The sequence below is a fragment of the Erythranthe guttata genome, chromosome 6 (genome assembly GCF_056151865.1).
Source record: "Erythranthe guttata isolate IM_541 chromosome 6, IM_541, whole genome shotgun sequence".
Taxonomy (NCBI): domain Eukaryota; kingdom Viridiplantae; phylum Streptophyta; class Magnoliopsida; order Lamiales; family Phrymaceae; genus Erythranthe; species Erythranthe guttata.
The window spans coordinates 6580953-6604958 of NC_142538.1; the positions used below are offsets into that span (position 1 = coordinate 6580953).

Below are 24006 nucleotides of genomic sequence, written 5' to 3' on the forward strand. Positions count from 1 at the left end.
CCGGCTTGTCACCTCGGAACATCCTCTTCATCCTTAAGTCTGTTCGTGGGATTAAGGAAAATGTGGTGAGCAAGTGGGCAATATATCGACAAGCATAAAGTACAGTCAAATAAAGAGCAACAGCCCGAAATGAATGACGAGTTATTACAGAAAATTAATATCATGTTTAAACCCACCTAAATCCTCTTGAGTTAGGGGATGAGTGCCGTTGTCATGGAAGTAGAAATGGCGAAGTATCGGTGGAAAACTTGTAAGAGTCTCAGGCATACCATAACTTGGTTGAAAATGAACAATCATTTTCAAAAGCCACTCGTCAATCGCCAGGGGTTTTCCCCTCCGCTTGTCGGGCAAGGTGGCGAACCAAGGACATAGGTAAGGGGTATCAGTGGGGTTTTTCGCAAAAAAGTAGTGACCCTGCCACCCATCAGTTTTATTGGGCGGCATTAATATTTTGAAACCCGGGCGAGCCGAGATAGAGATGTGGAAGGGACTGGAATTTTTTAAGACCATCACACTCCGAAATCGAGCTGGAGTAGGGGTCACGCCCGACCAGGCGCAAAGCATGCGGAACCCGGTCATGACGACTATGGCATGGGGATGAAACTGATTGAGGGATACATTGCACAATTGCGCAATCTCGGAAAACCAAGACGAGATAGGAAAAGAAAGACCGAAATAAAACTGTTCCGAGAACCAGGTGCTAAAACCTGGGGGTGGACTTAAGGGACGCTGATCTCGAGAAGGTAATATTAGTTCGACGTCAGTAGGAAGGCCTATATCGCGAACTAAATTGTCTAAGTCCACCTCGCTTAAGGTACTGGGTCCCCACTGGTCGTCTAAATCGCGCCCCTCAGACAATGAAGGAGAGCCACTCCTCGCGGAGGACAGAACGTCGTCTCTCCCCTTTCTCTTAGATTTTTTCAGTAATTTACCTGAAGGGGAAAAGAAGGGCCCTTCCTCCGAAGAAGAAGAGAGAGTGAGGGTAGGATATTCATCTCCCTCTCTGGAAAGCATTCTCTGACCGAAAGGGTCGGGGGAATTGGAAGACATAGGCTAAGAACAGTAAAAAGCAGGGTAAAAATGGAGTACCTTTGTCGAAGAAGAAAACGAGCACGGGATGGAAAGAACTTGGTTCTCGGAAAAGCAAAATCGCCGGAAGTAAACAAAGACGGGGAGAGCACAGAAGTGAAGAAGAGGAAAAAATTTTGAAAATTGTAGAAGTCAGATACTTATAGGAGAAAGAAAGGAGGAGAATTCGATTGTGACCGTCTATTCGAACGGGCGAGATTCAAAGTAGATCGCCTCGAATCCGGCGCAAGAGGTGTCGATTGAAATCCCTCAGTAATGACCTAGGGAAGAGGGAAAACCAATCATAACCGTTTATCCGGACGGACGAGATTTAATGCAGATCGCCTCGAACCTTGCGCGAAAAGCGTTGATTGAAATCTCCTCATGATGACCTAGGGAACCCGAATCGACCACACGGGATGTCAGAGCAATTAATGGACGAAAAAGGGGAGGGGGTTGCGTATGCCGACGTGAACTTAAATCGAAGTACGAACTAACACCTCGTACTCCATACTTATAAAACGAAGTAAGGGAAAGCCAACCCGTTTTATAAATAAGGAGTAGGGGGGGAGTAGTTGATACGGGCCAGTTTGACAAATAACGAATAAGCGTAAGCCCATTAGGATAAGCCCAGTATGATAGGCCCACGATAAAGAGCCCATGATGACTTAGCTCGAAGTTATGGGCGAGGTCGCTGTATTGTGCAAACCTCGGGAACTATATGGGAATACCTTAACTCGCCAGCCCAATACCAAAACGAGGTAGGGCGAGCCCAAGGCAATACAGGCCCAAGATATGTGACTTGAGGGTAGGGGTGGAAATCGGACGGATCGGATCGGAACTAGGCCTATCGGAAAATTTCCGATTTTTTTCGGAACACAAATTTCATTTCCAATTCCGATTCCAAAATATTCGGAATCTGAAAATGAGTTCCGATTCCGATTTTTTCGGAATTTTCGGAAATTCGGAATTTTTTCGGAATTTTCTGAGAAAGGGAAAAAAAATCGAAAATAGTACTGACCAAAATCCAGCTTTAAGCTCGCAACACGATCCAGAATTTCAATTGTCTTCAAATTACCAGAACAAGTGGACATGTTCCACATAAATAATTCCTAAGATTACGATATTTCTACTGAAATTACAAAAAAGAAAGAAAAAGAAAAAAGTTCTCCATTAATGGCGGATATCGATCGGTTCCGCTGACGAATAATTAACTCAATGAATTAACGAAATGAAACGAGATATGTGGTTGAGGAACAGAACGACGTCGGAAAAGAAGCCTGAGCAACGAACCGCAATAGAAGAAGGAAGAAGAAGAAAATGACTTGGGTTTTTGTTATGTCTGAAAGAAGAAGAAGCGGCGCGGCTGGGAATGATTTGGAAACAATTAATTAGGTTAGATTTTACTTGTCAAAAAAAAATTAGGTTAGATTTTAATGGAGCTAATTTTATATTGTATACTGGGCCAATTTACATTGGATCAAAATGCCAATCATTTAAACAAATAAATATACAGCCCAACCCAAAATTGAAAAATTACAGTTGCCTTAGTTCTAGTATAAAAATATTAAAATATATAAATGTATATTGAATTTTAAGTATATATAAAAATCGGAAAATTTCTGAATAATTCGGAATTAATATGGATCGGAATTCGGAAATTTCCGAAACTTTTATTACAAATTCCAATTCCAATCCAATTTTTTTTCGGAAAATTCGGAAATCGGAATATCGGAAATCGGATTACAAAAAATCGTTCCAAAATCGGAAATAATCGGATCGGATTCGACGGAAATCGGAAATTTCGTTCCGATTTCCACCCCTACTTGAGGGTAAAGAGAAACCCTAAAGAGGGAAAGCCTTGGAGGCCAAGTTTTCTCCATCTATAAATAGAATGATCATCACACATACACACACACAAGAATACACATTAATTACTGTTACATTGCATACACATTTTTCTATTCCGATCGCTGACTTGATCGTCGGAGCTTTCCCGCCGGGAACCCCTCCCGGCGTTGCAGGTACCTTCACCGGAGTACGGACCAAGTTGACTTGGAAAAGACGGAAGCCCCACGGACGAAATCAGGTATCTATTGTTCAAACTGCAGTATCAAACAATGCATGAAGAAAAAATTGTCTATTCAGCGTCCACTTAACCCTATTAGAGGACTACAGGGACTTTAAATGGTATCAAAATCTAATTAAAGGACCTTAATCAAAATGATAAACATTGTCTGTCCTTAAATGGTACCAAATGTTTTTGAAGGACCTCTAGCTCATAATCCAAGAACAACAAAAAAAGCACATTTTGAATGTTAATATTATTATATATTCAAATAATATATTTTAAACATATATGTTTTATACATATATTGTTTTTTTCTTATATGTATTGTTTAAAACATCCTGATAATTTGAAGATGAAATTTATATTATTATTATTATTATTCATTTTTATATAATTCGAATGGTTAAAATAATGGTACCTCTTTATTTTTAAAGGTAGTTTTTTGTAAAAACAATCCAAAATAAAAATGAGAAAAGGGAAATGATTTAAGAAAAAAAAATCAGAGTTCATAATAAATATTCTCAATGTTTGAAATATAGTTTGTTTGTGTGAGTTTATTTACGAAAAGTGGTAGTACTCCCTCGGAACTTGTTCATCAAATTTTTCTGGATATGATAAACACAATATGCATGGAAACAGTCTGGAAATATATTCTTCACTCCTTTCAATATTTCGCTGTTCCTGTTTGACCCAAATGTCAATACGTTCTGTCCTAATGGCAGATTTCAGGTGTTCAAAAAAAATATGCCCAATTGCAATCAGTCTCCTCATTGACAACAACAAAAACTAAAGAGAATAATGCTGAAAATAAAACTAAACATTAAAACATGAACCAACACGTAGTAATATACAGTTAAGTAAACGAAATTGTGTTGATCACTTACCATTTTGACCATCCTTCCCGTCTGCAGCAAGCAAAATCCCTCTATATTTCCCCTTCAAGAACGTACCGTCTACGGTCAGAACTGACCGGCATGACTTAAAACCCATCAAACAAGCACCCACAGCAAAAAACATCGCCGAAACCTACTCGTTGCTTGATCAATGTTCAGATGATATACACTTTCAGGATTGGTCCTTTCAAGTTCGTCAAAGTAGGATGGCAGATACAAATACAAGGTTGTGTGATCACCGAAAATGTCTTCCTTAGAAGTCTGAATAGTTCTCCAACCAACATAGTAGCTGATATCAATACCAAAATGAAGCTTCGCATGGACAACCACATCGTTGGCCACCCACCCAGGCTTAGCTCTGACTTCACTCATCATCAACTCAGTAATTATATCAGACGTCAACCTCTTCTTACTAGACGTAGCAAATCCACAACCACACGTATGATGCTTGACATGTCTTTTAATATAAAAGAACTCATTCGCGTGCTCAATTGATGCATGTATCCTCCACATACAATCCTTCACATCCCTATCTTTACAAACTGTAGTGACCCTAACACGCTCGTTCTTCACATACCGGAATTCAAATTCCATCTCAATAGCATACAGACATAACACCTTCCTAAAATCCTTCGCACCACCTTCAAACACTTGCCCAACATCTTTTATAAGATTTGCCCAATTAGCAGTCATTAGCTGCGGTGACCAGCTGTCACCAAACTACCGGATTAACACTGCAAACACCTTGATCGTATTCCGGTACATAATTATTTGGTAACACTGGAATCAACCCAACTAACCTCCGACGATCACCCACTCTCTGTTTTATAACTACATCAATCCGACTAATTCATAGTTCCCGCATAGAAGACAACATGAACAAAACATCATCATCGTCTCCCAACATACCCTCCCCAACACCGGGTATATTGTAAGACATAACCTCGTTGTTACGATGTAATCCATTAAACTTAGAGCTTACAAACCTAATTAACTCTTCAAAATTAAAATTTCCAACACAATTTTTAACCCCAAAAACACCATCAAATTTCAGGACCAGAGTCACACATAAAGACATATTCAGATTGCACTCTGCAACACATGAATCATGTCAAAATAACTACATACAACTACGCAATGGAATTCATCAGAGTGTAACCACATAAACGCGTACACAATGCATGAACGCCTTCAACACCTCAAACGAAAAACATATACAACTCGTACAAAACTATAACTATTCTTAAACATATATCTTACATATGGAGACAAATTGAAAATGAACTCTACAGACGTGAAATCCGATAAACACTACTACATATAACTACCCGTCGGAAAACACAAAGTCAGTGAAAACATCAACGCATGATTACTTCATGAACACATTTAATGACAAACAATCAAAAAACACGAGATCTACAAAAATTATAAACAATTTACAGATTATATAATTGTTCGTCGACAATTAATTCAGAGTGTTGAAATTTAAGCAACACTTACAGTGATGATAACGGCGTCTTCGAAAAATGAATGATACAGAGAGCCACAAATTTCACCACAGATACTAAAACCAAAAGTTTCAAACAAAACGATATCTCAAGAAATCCTGACAAAACGAATTTTCCTGTTACGTCGCACATTTTCCGTCTTCACAGGGAATTATAACGCTCGTGTTATGTATACATGGCAACGTCCACGTTTAGAAAAGGACTATTAAGAGCATTTTAGGTACTTCATATATGCCGAGAAAGTATGTCAAAATATTTTCGAAATGAGGGGGTTACCCATAGAGTGGAATCCGCATGGTAGTTGGTTATATATAATTTGGAAATTAGGGATCTCTAAAATAATCCCTTCTTTAAATTATATTTGGAAAATTGCAATTTGACCTCTTTAAATTTATGTAACTTCAAAAATTCAATTTGGTCCCTTACTATGTATTTTACATATACAAGCGATGGGGTTTTTCTTTTTGCAAAAACCTCCCCAGGGTATTTTGTCCTTTTGCAACCGGTCAATGGAAAAAGGTAAATTGGTCGAGTATACTAGGGGGTATTTTCTAATTTATTTATGACATGGAGGAATCGCACAATTGCGATTTTCACAGAAGTACTAAATGCAATTCACTCGGTTTATTGCATTGGACACCTCCGTGTCTTCTCTAATTGTTAGAAAACTCTTTGTGTTATTTTATTAGGAAGAACTCCCCATATAATTATTTTTTTGTTTAGCAAAGTACCCCTAAAAACTCACTTAAAATTTGCATTATAAGGAAATTTTTGTTAATAATTATAACACGAGGAGTTCTTTAGCGATTCGATATAACACGTGCTTACTAAATCCAATAAACTCCAATACATGTAGATCGAGTGAGCTTATACGCGCGAAAGAGAGAGAAAAAAAAACCCTGAACCTAAATTAATAAAGATGAGCGATCTTGAACCTCCTCGTACACGAGCCTATACATAAATACATACATAAGCTAAGAAATCCCTATGTATATTCCACTCTCTGTATTCACAATCTTCTTCGAGACAACTACGAATATTTCATCTACCGTCAACGACGGAGATAGTAACATTATTCACAGAGCCACTACTCCTTTGACTCTGCTGAGAAGAAGTTGCCCTCGTATTCGAACTACCGTTCGAATTCAACGCAAAAAATGCAACTTGTTTAGGTTCCGGAAGCTCTGCTATTTCGCTCTTAAGCATTGAGAGCACACTCGAAACCGAAGGCCTATCTTTAGGCAGTTCTTGCACACACAGTAATCCTATTTGTATGCATCTCACCACTTCTGTACGATAACTTCGGCTCGATATTCTTACGTCTATCGATTCTCCTACATCGTCTTCACTCCACAGTTTCCACACCTTTTTTTCCGGAGAAAATAAATAAATAAATATACGACAACAACACATATAAAATTTAAGGTAGAGACATACATACATGTCCTAAGAGATTGGCAGAGGTTTCGTGATTGTAAAAGCTCGTGTTCCTTCTTCCGCAAACAATCTCTAACATCAACACCCCGAAGCTGAAAACATCAGATTTTTCGGAAAATTTCCCTTCGATTGCATATTCGGGAGCCATATATCCGCTGCAAGCTCCAATTAAATCATAAAGTTTTATATACACCGATAAAATAATATAAAATGGATCAAATATAATAATATGTGCGATCGCTTACTATGTTCCGACAACTCTTACAGTGCTGATATGATCTTGGTTGCTTCCGAAAATTCTCGCCATCCCGAAATCGGAAATCTTCGGATTCCAATCATTATCCAGCAATATGTTACTTGGCTTGAGGTCTCGATGGATTATCTTTAATCTCGAATCTCTGTGAAGGTAAAGAAGGCCTCGACAAATGCCTTCGATGATGTTTAAACGCTTTCTCCAATCGAGGATTTCTTGCGATTTATCTGAAATAAAAAAATAATATTGCATACATAAACAGAACAAGTGATGAGTTTCCTCAAATTTGTCGAACAAGAGATAGAAATTAAAGATGTTTGAAAACCGACCGAAGAGAAAGAAATCCAAGCTTTTATTAGGCATGTATTCGTATATAAGCATCTTTTCGTTATTCTCCACACAGCAACCCAATAGTCTAACGAGATTTCTGTGTTGGAGTTTAGAAATAAGCACTACTTCGTTCATGAATTCATCTATCCCTTGTCCCGATTCCTTAGAAAGCCTTTTTACCGCGATTTCTCTTCCGTTTGCCAGTTCTCCCTAATGTATATATCAGCACGAAATGTTACAATCGAAAATTAATACAAGCACGGAAGGAAGAAAAAAAACATTTACCTTGTAAACAATGCCGAAACCGCCCTTTCCAAGCTTGTTAGCATTGGAGAATCTGTCGGTTGCATCTACGAGTACATCAAATTTAAACAATGGTAATTCTTCAAGATTTAACCTACTTAACGTGTCTTGAAGAGACGAATCGAGTGATTCTGATGCTTCCGCTCTTCCGAGCACAATGGCTCTATTTTCGCCTAATTTGACAAAGAAAACATACGAATTAAGTAGCGCCGACAGCTGTAAATACTCATTTAATATTCGTAGAAACTGAAAGTGTAACCATATATATACCTCTTTTCTTAACTACCCTTTTCCACGAAAAATACATGCATATAGACAAAAGAGTTACGCCGATTACAACCAAAGCTATTACGATTTTCTTCAAGTCTTTCTTATGATCTGCATCAACAAATAAAAAAACAACCAAAGGAAGCTTAATAAAACCAGCACAATCTCTCAAAACCAAGGGGGGGAAAAAACACTAAGCATCTCTATCTAAATTACCAAGTTCAGAATTCGCGACACGAAAAAAAAGATCGGAACCCGATCCACTAGGGAATTTCTGAATGTCGAACAAGGTACTATTCCAAAACATACACCCGAGATCGGAATTATGAGCGTAAGCTATGCAAGAGCAGTTCATCAAGCACTGCTTCGGGCACTCGGTTTCGGGCACGAGCAATGGCTGCGCGTAACCGGAAATTTTAATCATCTCTATCTTCAAGAATCCATCTTCTTTCGTCCCGTTACGGCTACTAGTATTGTTATTATTATTGTTTTCGAAACGGCACTCCAAGGGGACTTTTCTCGAACACCCTGCGGTCCAGTTCCCGGAATCCCATTCTTGCTTTTTCAGAGGTTGGAATCCACGTAAGCAAGTGCAAATTGGGGAGTCTTGTGAGTTGCAGATTCCGAAAGCTCCGCATCTGGCGGAATTCTCGCAGGTGTTTCTTGTTGCTGCTGCGTTGTTGTTGGTTTGTGGTGTACAGAATCTTGGACAGAAAGAAAAGAGTGTGACGAATATGAATGCAAGCTTCGGATAATCTTCTTGGATGATCATTATATCTAACTATTTATCTGCCTATCTCTCACTTGAACACAGGAAAAAAATAAATTAATTTAAATTAAATTCATAGTGTGTCTTGAAGATAATGGTTGAATTCAATGAGAATTTGTAGGTTTGTTTATTTTTGTGACTATTCTGAGTGGATTTGATGGATGGTAAAAATGGTGGAAAGATAAAATTGAAAAAGTTGATAGGGAAATTATTTTGTGATAATTAGAGTCTGGAATTGCATGATGGGACCATCAATGGGTGTGGACATGGGTGCAAGTTGGAATGGAATTTCCAATTTCTGTCCGTTCTGATTCGAAAAGTTTTGATTTTGGAACAATTTTTTTGATTCCGACTTCCGAAACCAATTTCCGAATTTTTCCGATTTTTTTGGATTGGAATTGTAATTGTATAAAATAAATTTGGAATTTTCGATTTCCGTTAATTTCGAAATTAATTCCGAAAAATTCCAAATTTTTTCCACCTATAAATTATATAATACTTATTTTCCGAAAAATACACCTATAAGTCTTGTTTTATGATTTGACATAATGAATTGTTGTTAGAAGTTTTATTGAATATTATGTTGTGTTTATTTTTCGGGGTAATATGCTATGAGCCCTTCAAACGAAACATAATTTGAACTAAATGACAAGTTGAAATTCATTTTTTTTTAATTAAATCCTTAATTTGAAATAATATATGGGTCACATCCCTAATTTTGTTTTTATACCTCCCTATCTTGCCCTTATACTCTAAATTATATAACCTACATACTCACGTTTCTCCAATTCAAATCTATTTCGTTCTTTTGGTTTCTCTCACGTTCTCTCTCTCACACGTTCTATGTATCTCTTTTACAATCCCGTTTTTTTTTCTCTCTCTCTCACCTCTCTATCCCCATACCTCTCTTTTGCTAATTAATTCAGTAGTACTGAGCCAGGGGTTGTAGTGGAAGGGGCGGCGGCGAGGGTTGTGGTGGAGGAGGTGATGGCGGCGGCGGGCTGTGGTCGAGGCGGCGGGCTGTGGTGGTTGAGATGGCTGCGAGGGGTTATGGTAGTCGAGGCGGCGGCGGAGGCTGTGGTGGTTGAGTCGGCGGCGACGATTGTGGTGGTCTAGGCGGCGGGCTGTGGTGGTCGAGATGGCGGCAAGGGGGGGTGGTGGTCGAGGCGGCGGCGGGGCTGTGGTGGTTGAGGCGGCGGCGGCGGGCTGTGGTGGTCAAGGCGGCGGACTGTGGTGGTCGAGATGGCGGCGAGGAGTTGTGATGGTTGTGGCAGCGGGGATGTGGTTATGGTGGAGATTTGATCTTGATTTTCAAGAGATTTTGTTTGATTTTGTTCAAAATAGTAAATCTAGATTTTCCCAAAGATGATAGGTGAGTACGGTTGCGACGGATGCAGATGTTGGCGGCTAGGGTTTGACGGCTGCTGCGTTGACGGTTAGGGTTGGCGAGGATTGTGTGTTGTTGGCTGCTAGGGTTTGATAGTACGCCGTAGTAGACCATAGTGTACTGTTGTATACCATAGTCTACTAAAGGCTAAAGTATTACAACAAATAATATATATATATATATATATATATATATATATATATATATATATATATATATATATATATATATATATATATATATATATATTATGTATATATATATATGTATATATATATATATATATGTATATATATATATATATATATATATATATATATATATATATATATATATTGAATTAACAAAAACGAGTTTTGTTTTGTAATTTTCAATAATATTGTAGAATTTTATTTTTTTAATAATAGTGTAAAAACGATAGTACACCATAGTACAACATAGTACATCATAGTACACCATAGTATTTTTAAAATTTATTGAATTATTTAACAAAAAAGAAGAAAAAAAAAACGTAATTTTCAAAAAAAAGTCACAAATAAGGAAAAAAAAATTGTTTATAATAATGTAAAAAATGCAGAGTGAAAATTGAAAAAATAAAAATGAGTGAAAGGGCATTTTTGGAATGAATTTAATAAAGGATGTGAAGCAAATGTTTAATTGAGCTTGTCATTTAGTTCTAACTTCTAATTAGTTTTGTCACCAGGGACCTATATCTTAAGACCCCCTATTTTTATTTATTTTTTTGAACTGAAATTTAATAGTTATTAGTTTTACTTTTATTGACGTGGATGTTCTTATTTTTTAAAAATTATGAACATTGTAGAAAATTTAGGATAAGTTTTGAAATTTTAAAGCTTATGTGAGTTTTATTTTCGAAATGCCGAAATTTCCGGGCCTTTTGGAATTGGAATAATTTTTAGATTCCGAAAATTTTGGAATTGGAATTGGAATTGATTTTGTACTTCCGATTTTTTGGAAATTTTTGAAAAGGCTAATTCTAATCCGATACATCTGACTTTCGCTCCTAGGTTGATATTTAGAGTTAGGCGTGGGGGATAATTATAGTTTTGATCCCTATATTATTCCTTTTTTTTTTGTCCTTCAACTTTTTCTTCAAATAATCATTTTTTTTTACAATATTCGCCCATCGTTTGAAATTTATGTTAATTTGGAATGAAAAGTCACGTGTAAGACACGTGATCATGCACATTATTGCATAAAAGACTAAAAACAATATTTCTGAAATTACAACATATGTTTAATTATTTTTTACATATTAATAATTACAAATAATGAAATACATTATTTTACAAAATTAAAATTTGACATAATCAAATTAGTGACCGAGTTTTTTGATTAAAAATATTTAAAATAAAGAAATAAATAATATTTGTGAATAAAATATAATGTACTAATTCCTAGAAACTCTCGTATGGTATTTTGTCATTTCACATTTTTAGTACAATTCTCAAATTTAATTTTATTTGGACGGAATTGTAAGAATAAAGTGATATTGGGGGTTAAATTAACAACATAAGTAAAAAAGAAGGGGTTACCACGCACGTGAATTTTCCGTCCAAACTAACAGCAATTTCAAAAAATGGTAAAAGAACTGGTTATTTCATGACCAATTTCGTGCCAAAAAGAAAATTAAGAACCAAAATTAAAAAAAATGTATAATATAGAGATCAAAATTGTAATTATCCCCGAAAATTAGAATAGGCATTAATTATGGGGTAATTTGCTAAATACTGTTCATCACTAATATTCTTAATAAATCAAGACCTTCGGACCTTCTATCCCTTTAAGACGAAATTACCTCTCTCTCTCTCTCTCTCTCTCTCTCTCTCAATCACACAATCACACACAAAAATTATGGAAAGTCGGACATGCGTTTGTAAATGCCCATTTGAAGTTTCATGAATTGCAGTTGTCAGTTATTCACTTTGTCTAGCTATAAAACTTGGGGGAGCGATAATTGTCAATAATTGATATTTCATAGAAGATGATCATTGAACATAACTAAACTCTGCAACTAAGTATTCTTTATACTTTTTACTGTATATTACTTATATGTGTATAATTCTCTTTCTAAACTCCATAACTAATTTTCACTATATAATTTTCATCTGTGTATACTTCTATGTGAAGTGCATATATCCAGACTCGGTTTAAGTCCCTTAAGTAAGCTATATATGCTATTCATGTAATTTTTAAGTTCTAGACTTCTGGTATCTATTGTTCCGGTATCAAACAATACACGAAGGGAAAAAGTGTCTACTCAGCGTCCATTTAACCCTACTAGAGGACTTCAGGGACTTTAAATGGTACGAAAATCTAATTAGAGGACCTTAAACAAAATGACAAACATTGTCTATCCTTAAGTGGTACCAAATGTTTTTGAAGGGCCCCTAGCTCATAATCCCATAAGAACAAAGAAAAGCACTTTTTGAATGTTAATATTTCAAACATATATTTTTTATACATATATTGTTTTTTTTCTTATATATATTGTTTAAAACATCCTGATAATTTGAAGATGAAATTTATAATAATAATAATATTATTATTATTATTATTATTATTATTATTATTATTATTATTATTATTATTATTATTATTATTATTATTATTATTATTATTATTATTATTATTATTATTATTATTATTATTATTATTATTATTATTATTATTATTATTATTATTATTATTATTATTATTATTATTATTATTATTATTATTATTATTATTATTATTATTATTATTATTATTATTATTATTATTATTATTATTATTATTATATGATTCGAATGGTTGAAATAATGGTACCTCTTTATTTTAAAGGTAGTTTTTTTGTAAAATCAATCCAAAATAAAAATGAAAAAGGAAATGATTTAAGAAAAAAAAAAATCAGAATAAATATTCTCAATGTTCGAAATATGGTTGGTAGTGTGAGTTTATTTACAAGGGGCAATATGCCAAACACCCTTCATTGGGAATTTAATTCTTGATAAATCCTTTTTTTATAAATGATATTTGAGATAAATCCAATGGGTCTGAAAAACCATATATGCCCTCACTAACTATTAATTAGTATAATTATTTAATTTAAAAAAAAATACACCCATAATCTACACCCAAATTTTCTCCTAAAATTATTCCCCTCATCCCGTTAATTCAGTTTTTTTTTCCTTTTCTTTTTTATTTTGTTTAATGGTTTTCTTTATTTCCATTTAAAATAAAATTTTGTAATTATATTATTTTTTTTGGGTTGTTTATTTTAAATTATTATTTTTTCTTATTTTTTTTTTCATGTTTTTATTTTAATTTAAAAAATGGTTTTATTTTTATTTTCGTTTTTTCATGGTTTTTTTTTTAATTTCAAAGTTTTTTAAAAATGGGTTTTTTTATTTTCTTTCCAGTTTTTTTAAATAAAAACTACTCTATATAAACATGAAAACCACTATAACAACTATATAACATGAAAAATACTCTGTATAACAACTATGTAAACTTGAAAACCACCCTTTATAATAACTATGTCAACTTAAAAACCACTCTGAATATACTGTTAAATAAATATCTGTACAAAAATTATTGAAAACCACTATAAAATTGTTGAAAACCACTATAAATTTATCAAAGACAAAGCCTGACATTATGAAAACTACTCGGTATAAACAACTATATAAACATGAAAACCACTCGATATAAACCAATTATATAAACATCAAAATCACATTATATACACAACTATATAAACATCGAAAATCACTATGAATTCTAACAAGAAAACATAAAAAATTCTGCAAAAAAAAAGCTATAAAACCACTATAAAGGACACCATTTTCTCTCGAATGAACCCTAGAGCATAGTCCGTGTAATCATCTTCTTCTCGTTATTTGAAACGTAAACCACTATTTGAAAAAATCATCATCTTCTTCCTCCCATCAGCAATTTCGTCAAAAAAAAATCATCAAGAACAAAAACAATACCAAATTTAAAAGAACAAAAATTCAATCTTATATCATCACTTTCTCTTATCGCTTTACCGATCTCCATTTTCTGGCTTATAACAATATCAATTTTCCTGAATGAGAATTCAAAACAATTACAACAATAATGACGATAAGTCACCGAATAATTAAACTCGAAAAGCTAGCAAAAGCGTGTCGTAACAGAAGTCTGAAAATTTCAATTAAAGGAAAACAATAACAAACATATAAGATTTAATTCAAGAAAATATAATGGAAAGTCCGATTCTACAAAGTGCAACTGCATAAGAAGAGATTAATATTGGCAACTATGATAAAGAATTAGAATTGGTGTCTCTTCAATTTGGAACAATCAATTACTGAAGGAGATATTAATATAATTAATTTTTATTTCTATTCATATTTTTTCCCTACTTCTCCAATTATTATAAACGCATAACAAAAAAAATATTCTGAAACCAACTTACCTTTGCGGCAAAAAAATGAAGTCGACGATCCACATACCTTCTTCGGTGAATCACGCCACTAAATATTGAGAACGATGGAGGGACGCACAGATCCTCATACCCGAGGATGAGACATCGGTAAGGGTGTGGTCTCCGATGAAAAGGGGTGGTCGTTCGGTGGGGCCGCCAGGGTGTGGGTGTGGTCGTCCGGTGGGGGCTGCGAGGGTGTGGGTGTGGATATGGGAGTGGGTTGTGAAGAGAAGAGAAACGAGAGAGACGGCTACGGGTTAGGAGAGTTTAATGAGATCGATAATGAGAGAAGAGATGAAATGGCCGCTACTATTGAAATAAGAGAGAGATGGGGAATATGTAGAAAAGGAAAATATTGAGTACGTAGATTGTCTAGTGTTAGATGAAGAGTATAAAAGTGAATTAAATTATTTATGATTAATTAAAAGATATTTTGGATTTATCTTAAAAAGAGAAAAAAAATTGGACATTGCATATGAGGGGTGTTTGTGAAATAATCCCTATTTACAAAGGAATATAATGTGTTAAATTGATGACAAGACATGTGAAATCTATTTTCTTGGTCGTGATTTGGACACGAACCTCTTTCTACGACAACTCTATTAATGGTTATAGTTTTTTTGAAATGTAAATTGAGTTGAATATAACTTGACTTTGAATATTTATTATAAATGATATGAGTAACTACAATATTTACCTATTCCTCAGTGTTTCTAAACTCCATTAGGATGCATAATTTACAGATTTCAGCAAAAACGACAACATCAATGAAAGTTCTACCGAGTCTCTGAATCTAGAGACTAGGGCAAAATTTCTAACTTTTTGTAGATGAGATCAATTGAAAAATCCACATTTTCAGATTCTTTTTTTTTTTCTGAGATAGATGTACACTAAAAAAATTTAGACTTTTCGAATAAAATTTATTTATCTAAAAGTTTGTAGTTGAATGAGATTTGATTTTATTCCTCAGAATTAATGGTTTGAAATCACATCTACCATCCCAGCATAGACACGGTTAAGGGCCGGGTTGGACCCGGACCCAACCCGGATTTGGACCCGCCCTGCCCCGGAACCAACTCGCACCCCTTGGACCCAGACATGGACCCGGACTCGACTTTACATGGGTCGGTTTCGGGTCTTGATTTATTGGACCTGAGGACCCGTCGGGTCCACCCGATTAAAAAAATGTTTTTTTTTTTTATTTTGAAAATGCAACGGCTATAAACCGGATCCGAACCGGTCCGTAAATTCGTTTTTTTGTTTTCAACGGCTAGAAACTCGGGTCCACCCCGACCCGGACCCGGTCTGACTAAATTCAATTTTTTTTTCCAACAGTCAAGATTCAAAATAATAAATAAAAAATCAAAAGACCGGTTTTGGACCCGGACCCGGAAGGTCTCGAGTGGACCCGACCGGGACCCGGGCCCGCCTCCACACGGGTCGGTTTCGGGTCCCCCAATAGTAGGACCCGGACCCTGCGCGTCCGACCCGGCCCGTGGCCGTGTCTACCCCAGCATACTAGCATATGCGGATCATGCAAATTTATGTGTCGGAGAATTCATCAACTTTGCTGCCATTTTTCAGGCGGTGTTTGACTCGGGTTTGACCTCAAAATTCTGCTGTGGTGGTTCTTTTGGATCTTCTTCTGTTTGCGCTATCAGAACGGCATCCTAAAATAAATGCGTACAGTAGCATCAAAAATAGTTTGTTTTCTTCGTCGTATCCTGAAATGTCGATGGGATTTAAGATTACCCAATGTTTGAGATTGAGATGAGTTATTATACAATTCGGTCAATATCCTGCGCTGGATTGTGTTATAATTCGGGTTGAGTTTGAATTAAATATCTGGGCATATATTATTTTTTTTTATCATGAGCTCGAAACCTAAATATTTGACAAAGCTTAGTTATATATATCGTCAATCAAGCCTAATCACAATTCCCAAACATAGAATAATTCAAAAACATCAGATACGGAACTTTAATGCACGTCTCCTCTACACATGCTCATTTAGTTATTCACCCGAAATATTCTAACATTTCAATTGTATGCGTCATCCGATCACCAATGCTTAAAAACTTACGCTCTAAGGGCCTGAAAGGAACTTGCGATAAACAAAAGGCAGTGATAATCGTCTAAAAGGCGGCTTTACCTCATTAGGTACGACATCGCAAAGCCCGTCACCGAAAAGCGCACAAGCAATTCAAAGTCCTGGCCGGTCAACTTCTTGGTCCTGTAGTATCGAAAAAATAAGGTCATTCTAACCACAAATAAAGTGCGATGCAACATCCTTATAATTCCGTGAAAATCGGTTTAACTTATATTTCACTACTATGGAGTATTGAAACCCCAATATTTTATGATCAACATTACAGACACCGTTTTTAGGCCAAACGGTTGACCAGCTTTGGATTCCAATGGCAAAACAAAAATTCTACTAAAAATTCCCGAGTACCTGAATCTCAGGTTCAGCCACACCAAATTGCTTCAGCATGCGATTGCCAAAAGCACGAGACATTGCCAAGACACCTTCGACCCTCCAACTTCCTGAGATGAAAGCAATAACATAATGTCATCACATAGCACTCGCGATTTTTTTTTACTATACATAACTTGAATTTGCCGTTATAACTTTAATTTCTACAGACAAGGCATAGATTATATATATATATATATAACTGACGAAGATCAACTAGTCCACAAATGAGGTCCCACGTATCGGTAATCATAATTAAGTCTTTGATCCAGTTCCAGCTATAGTTCCAAAGCCGCCAAACCCCTGTGCAATATTACGATTCATGCCAGGAAAAATCGTAAATATTCGGTCCCTGTGCCACATTAATGTTCACTCGGGAACTGTTACTACCAACATCTACTTTTGCTTTCTTAGGACATGGATCAAATGTTGGGGCCGGACGACTTCTTCTCTTCTTATCCCTTGGAAGCTGTTTTATCACAACAAAAGTGGGTCCCCTTGACGCCACAGAAGGAGCCGGATCTTCAGCATTTTGAGTGGTTGAATTTTCAGACGGTTTCTTATTTGCCGGATAAGGCACGGGCTTGCATTTTTTGGAAAAACGCGGTTGAGCCATCTCTAAAGCCATGAATGGCTTCTTACAGCTTGGACAACGGAGAATACCGTTGAGATACATCCGGAGGTACTCGTACTGCATGTCGCATAGATTACATTTTGTCCAGAAAGTATCACTATTTTTCTTGTGGAGTGGAGTAGGAGCTGGCTTTGAGGGCACCTTGGCACTCTTCTTCTGTGCCTTCGGAACTGCGGTTCTTGCTCCAGGTGGTGCTGACGAGCTGCTGGTATATGATGGCGGGACAGAGGTGTGAGCTGGTGGACGACCAGCGGTGCGTGCTGACGGACCGACACCTGGTTGTGCTGGCGGACCGACACCTGGTTGTGGATGGCCGCCAGTGTATGCCGATGGACTAGCACTTGTGTAAACTGATGGACGAAAGCCAGTGTTTGCGGATGGAGCACCACCAGTGTGCGCTGATGGAGCACCGCTAGTGCAGGGTGCTGATGGTGCACAACCAGTGTGCGCTGAAGGTGCACCGCCAGTGTGTACCGGAATTCTCTGATGGAATCCGATAATTCCTCTTCGTTGGTTGTAGGCCAACCTTCCTTCTCCCCTCGTCCAACAGCAACTTCCAGGCCTCGGAAATAAGTTTGAACGCACCATCTCCACCGATAGCGCTGTTCTTGTCCGGGTGCAGCAGAAGAGCCAATCTCCTGAACTGCTTCTTTATCGTGTTCTCGTCCGCAGAGGGGCTCACAGCGAGCACTCCATACCAATCTGTTTCCCCGTTGATTTTATTTTCTGCTGAAATGTGCACATCGAGTGTCATCAGCAGCTGGGAAATACCATCCAAGCCTGGGTACAGATTTTGTGCCTTCAAGGCGAACTTTTTCGCACTAAAAAAGTCCCTCTGCTCCAACTTCGCCTCGGCGATAGATTTTGCCCTCATTGCTTCATCCCTATTGCACTCCATATTCGACACTTCACCAGATTATCGACTGTACTCTTGGTATGGCAATACGACAGCAGAAATGCACCCACTGACAGCTCACTACAAACACGAAAATACTGCACTGATTTAGGTAAGGATCTCCACAAAAACAGCGATCCTTTTGATACTTAATTGCGCCAAGTACCTAATTTGTAACAGAAAAGTTAAATGAAGTTAGTTCTATAATGACATAAATACAATGCAACGGAGGCAGAAAAAAAACGGGAAACCAATGGAAATACAACCAAGTATTCATGGAGAAGTCTAAACTTTTAAGTACTGATAAAAAAATACATATATATCATCTTGACAAAATTTATCACCCATGCAAAACAACGTGAACACGAGCAGAAATCAAGGGATCATGATTTCGACATGCAAAATATAAAGATCCCCAAAGTTCCATCAAATAACAAACATTAAGTTAGACAAATTAAATCGGAAATTTCCAGAAGAAACGCTGAAATATAGAAACACATTTAACCCAGTACTGAACCTCTCAAGTCTACAATCGAACAACTCGATCTACAACAGATGGTTCAATTTGGTGATAAATGTTTAAAACCTTTGCTTATGAGCTTATGTTTCGCTAGAGCTTAGTGGTTTGGATCATATTTGAAAGTAAGAAGGTAATTTTGGGAAATAAATTTGTAATTTAAAGAATGGGGCGTAATTCAAAGGCGTCCGGAAAAGGAAATAAAAGTATTCAAATCTGAGATGGATCGGAAATTTCTCGTTTACTTCCGTCTTTTTACACTTGAAATAAATTTAGAGTATTAATTATTTGTGTGCCGATTAGGATCGATAGAAATGTTAAAACTGGAGCTTTTCTGAACACGTGTTAATACAGTAACCTGTTTCGCACACGTGTTGATAACGGTCGACTCGAACAGTTTAAAAATGTTTGCCCGCGAAATCAATCAAGCTTACAAGCAAATGAAAATTCCGATAACCTGTTTCGGACACGTGTTGACAACGGTCGACTCAAACAGTTAAAAGAAATTACCCGCGGAATCAAACAAGTTTAGAAGCAAACGAAAATTCCAAGTTAAGATGTAAAACATCTGCATGAACATGAAACCACCCAGTCTTTTTCCGAAGCACTAAGCTTAAAATCCTTTAACACCAAATTCAATTTTCAAAAGAAATGCATGAAATTGAATAAATCACATTACACCAGATCAGTAAATTATCAGGCGAAAACCCTAATCATAGCACAACCTTCATCTCAACAGCAGTAAATGATAAATAAATTATATAACAGAAAAAAAATAATAATAAAAAAATAATAATAAAAAAACAATGATTCGAGCAAAATAATAGTTAAACCCTTAAATGTAAAATAAAACAAAAACAGAACCCAAATTCAGAGAACACAGAAAGCTAACCATGGATCTGTACGCTGAAAACACGACAGAAAAAAATTATAAAAAAAAAAATCAATTTCACTCATAAATCAAAATTCAGAATTGAAGATTACAAAATCCACGTAGAAAACCGAAAATAAAAAGGCAATGAGAGAAATATGAATTACTCATAAAATTGAGGAATTTGAATCGGTAGGTGTTTGAACTGGTTGGGGTTTTATCTAATCTTTCTTTCCCACCAAATTGAAATATCAAAACCCCAAAAGAAATAAGAAACCTAAAAAATATGTGTCTGTAATTGAGAAAATTGATAGCGACTCTTGAAGAGTTTCATCTCATGTTTTTTTATATATAAAAAAGTATTGCGTTAACCCTAACTAGAGTTGGATTTAACCATGGTTAGTAATTAGATTGTAAACCATAGTTACTTTTTAAATGCTTAAAATCCAAGCATCTTTACATATGTTGGATTTCGGCATTTATTACGTCCATCTGTCTCGAATAGATGAATTTAAATTTTTTTTGAGGTCCTTGATTTTCTTAGTTGTCAGTTGTAATGCATTTACTATTTTTGTCTCGTATATAATTAATATTCTTTTTCAAAAATATTATCGATTTTCTTTTTCATACTATTCGAGCCAAAAAAACATTTAAATCTCATTTATTAAAGGAGAAACTACAGATAAATCCCTAATCCAAAACTTGAAATACAGATCAGTCCCTAGGTAGTTTCCCCAAGCAATTCAGTCCCTACTCACGCGCCTAACATGCAGATCAGTCCCTAATAAAATGTGCAAATACTAAAATACCTTTTACTTTATACTAATTTTACATAACTTCTTTTCAACTTCCAACGCGCCGTTTGTGTTACACGCTCTTTGCCCGTTACATTTCAAAAATCAAACAACAAAAAAGAAGGTAAAAACGCGCAGAAAAAAACCACCGTTCAGTTATACCCATTTTCAGACCAAGAAGAAACGCAACAGAGAAACGAAGAATAGAGAAACAACAAAGAAAGAAGAAATTACGAAGCACGAAGAATCAACAAACCGCAGAAAAATAGTATAAAGCGAACGGAAAAATAGAAATAAACAAACCCATTTATAAACAATGGTGAAGCAGGGCAAACAACAAGGTTTGATTTTTTATTTATTTTTTTTCATTTTCTTGGAAACAGACCCATTTGGGTGTTGCTTAAGCAGGGCAAAAAGGTTTATTTGTTATAGAATTGCATGATTTTGAACATATCCACTCATGGGTATTATGCCTCGACTTTATTCGATGTTTCCCCTAATCATTAAATCGGTTCCAATATTTGTTGTTCTGTTGTTTGGGTTTGCAAAGATCATTTATTTGTTGTCGAATTTCATGATTTTGTAACAGTTTTCTCATGGGTATTATTCGTCGGTGACATTAGCATGTCCCCAAAGCATTTTGAGTCCTAACAAGGGTTTCATATAGGATATGGGAAAGAGGCTTATTGTATTTTTCATACTGGTTCTATAGTATGTGTCATGCGCAGTAATGGTATTAATAGTGCATTTAGATGGTATTAACAAAGGGTACTCGAAGTATAATCTTTGATGGTTCTGTAGTATGTGTCATATGCCACAATAGTATTACTAGTGCCTTTGAATGGTATTACTAGTGACTTCAGATGGTATTGACATGTGGTACTAGAAGTATAATGTTTGATGGTCCTGTAGTATAAGTCATATGCCATAATAGTATTACTAGTGCCTTTGAATGGTATTACTAGTGACTTCGGATGGTATTGACATGTGGTACTAGAAGTATAATGTTTGATGGTCCTGTAGTATAAGTCATATGCCATAATAGTATTACTAGTGCCTTTGAATGGTATTACTAGTGACTTCGGATGGTATTGACATGTGGAACTTTATAGTACGTTGTATTTGTTATAATTGTATTTGTTTTATGTGTATGTAATTGCAGGAATTGTTGTAAAAGAAGAAGGCAGCAAGCTATCAATAGGCTGCAGGTGCTCACCGATCGCCTTTCAAACAACTATGGAAGGTGTGAAAAAAGTGATGAAGAAACAACATCATGAAGTACTGAAGAAAAATCCCTTCTATCACTACATGGACATGCCTAAAATAAACCACAGCTTCCCTAGGGTTGTGTCTCTCATGCAAGCGTACAATCCAGAAGATCGGGCCTTCTGGTTTGGGGGAAATACTATACGCTTGGAATTCACTCCGCAGCAATTATCTATCGTATTAGGGCTGCAGTACGAAGGCGTACCGGTGGATGTGAATATGGATGGCAGAGACACTGATTTCATCACACGTATTTTTTATGGTAAGTTATCATTAATGACGAGGCCATATATTGGTGATAAACTGGAGGCCTATGCAGTTATGACCGATCAACAATCTGTTGAAGATTTCAGCAGATTGTACACTATTTATCTGTTTAATACTATTCTACTGCCAAAGGATAACAAAACGTTAGAAAGGTGGGTTTATCCGCATGTAGAAGATTTGGAGGTTTTAGGGTCTTTTGCATGGGGAAAGTTGGTGTATGATATTCTTGTTGAGAATATGGAGGGGTATCTGAAGGGGGGGTTGAAGTATTTTGATGGATGCACTATCGGCTTATTGGTAAGTGATATCTAATAGTGAATATATATTATGTTATATTGAATATACCAATTAATATTGATTCCAAAATACGCAGGCATGGGTGCATGAAAGGATCACGTTACTAGGGGTTAGCACCAGTGTTTACAAATTTCCCCGGTTCTTCCGGTGGCAAGACAGCAAAATCCCAATCGATGAAGAAGCAGCTAGGTTGTTTTTTGATCGGATAAAACAAGTGCAGGTAACACTTTGAGTTACAAAATATATAATGTATTAGGTATTTGCTAACAAATTTTTTACGTTTATTAGGTTATACCATTTTCTGTGTACCCAAAAGAGAAAGCGTTGCTTTCTCCGGTTTTGGAAGTAATTTCTGGTCCAGTTGTTGGAATTAGTGCTGACAGATTTGTTGAAATAAGTTCTGAGAGTAGTGAAGATGAGATTGAAGACGTGGAAACAACACCTGTAAGTCATTAATACAATAAACCCTAAACTTCATACTTCCATTCACATTGGAACATACTATATGTCAACTAATATAATACTATTGTATAACATGTTTCGTACTATTGGTTTTTTTAGTTGCAGCATAAGAAGAATAACATAAAAAGGAAGAGGGGGGATGTAACAGAAGAAAAAAATAAAGAAAAAAAAATGCAGAGTAAGAGAAAGAAAGAAAAAGAGATAGAGAAAGAGAAGGCGATAGAGATAGAGAAAGAGCAGGAGAAAGAGAAAGAGAAAGAAAAAGAGACAGAGAGAGAGAATGAGAGAGAGACAGAAAAAGAGAGAGAGACAGAGACAGAGAAAGAGATAGAGATAGAGGCAGAGATAGAGATAGAGGAAAGGGAAAAAGAAGGAGAAAAAAATGAAGTAGAGGGGATGGAAGGTGAAGGAGAACGAAATGAAGAAAGAGAGAGAAATCAAGGAGACGAAAGTCAAAGTCAAAGGCCAAAGTCAAAGGCCAAAGTTCCACGCGTGCGAGGACGAGGACGAGGACGTGGTCGTAAACAAGTTCCTGTGTCCAAGGTTTCGGTTTCAGTCCCTGGGATCAAGGTATTTTTATCTAATATTAGTATTACATTATTATTATTTTTTGTCATAATTGGTGTGATTTATTCGTTATATAGAATGCCGATTATTACCGGGGAAGAAAGGACTACGTACGTCGTGACCAAATATCCGAAGAAGAGAGGATATTGTTGGATCAGTTCTTGGAAAGTGTTGATTTAGGGTAAGAGCACAACCACCTTGAT

The 24006-nt window shown here is 36.0% G+C and overlaps 1 protein-coding gene, 1 long non-coding RNA gene and 1 other non-coding gene across 4 annotated transcripts; all 3 read right to left on the reverse strand.

The window, feature by feature from the left end:
* Positions 1 to 6339: 6339 nt before the first annotated feature.
* On the reverse strand, positions 6340 to 9070 carry LOC105964790 (G-type lectin S-receptor-like serine/threonine-protein kinase At1g11330). Of its 2 annotated transcripts, none has more exons than XM_088819731.1 (7): positions 8347 to 9070; positions 8134 to 8241; positions 7846 to 8036; positions 7560 to 7770; positions 7223 to 7457; positions 6982 to 7132; positions 6340 to 6905 (listed from the first exon to the last, which is right to left on the reverse strand). In XM_088819731.1, the coding sequence occupies exons 1-7, from the start codon at positions 8900 to 8902 to the stop codon at positions 6582 to 6584; spliced, it is 1776 nt and encodes a 591-aa protein (XP_088675857.1). In that variant the 5' UTR covers positions 8903 to 9070; the 3' UTR covers positions 6340 to 6581. The 2 variants fall into 2 exon arrangements, with proteins under 2 accessions (XP_088675857.1, XP_088675858.1); XM_088819732.1 differs by having other exon boundaries at positions 6978 to 7132; positions 8347 to 9062.
* A 4923-nt stretch (positions 9071 to 13993) lies between these two features.
* LOC148769994 (uncharacterized) lies at positions 13994 to 15657 on the reverse strand. The gene is made up of 2 exons (XR_016031776.1): positions 14749 to 15657; positions 13994 to 14376 (listed from the first exon to the last, which is right to left on the reverse strand). It is a non-coding gene; the product is annotated as an uncharacterized LOC148769994 (long non-coding RNA).
* A 1020-nt stretch (positions 15658 to 16677) lies between these two features.
* On the reverse strand, positions 16678 to 20454 carry LOC105964787 (uncharacterized). Its single transcript, XR_016031775.1, has 4 exons — positions 20318 to 20454; positions 17441 to 18928; positions 17213 to 17304; positions 16678 to 16990 (listed from the first exon to the last, which is right to left on the reverse strand). It is a non-coding gene; the product is annotated as an uncharacterized LOC105964787 (transcript).
* Positions 20455 to 24006: the final 3552 nt, after the last annotated feature.

Excerpts from the sequence above, each read along its gene's own strand:
- LOC105964790 (XM_088819731.1), bottom strand. The coding sequence starts at position 8,902 with ATGATCATCCAAGAAGATTATCCGAAGCTTGCATTCATATTCGTCACA. Across the intron at positions 8,037-8,133 it reads AAGGGTAGTTAAGAAAAGAG|GCGAAAATAGAGCCATTGTG; the intron begins GTATATATATGG and ends TTGTCAAATTAG. Across the intron at positions 7,771-7,845 it reads GTTTCGGCATTGTTTACAAG|GGAGAACTGGCAAACGGAAG; the intron begins GTAAATGTTTTT and ends TATATACATTAG.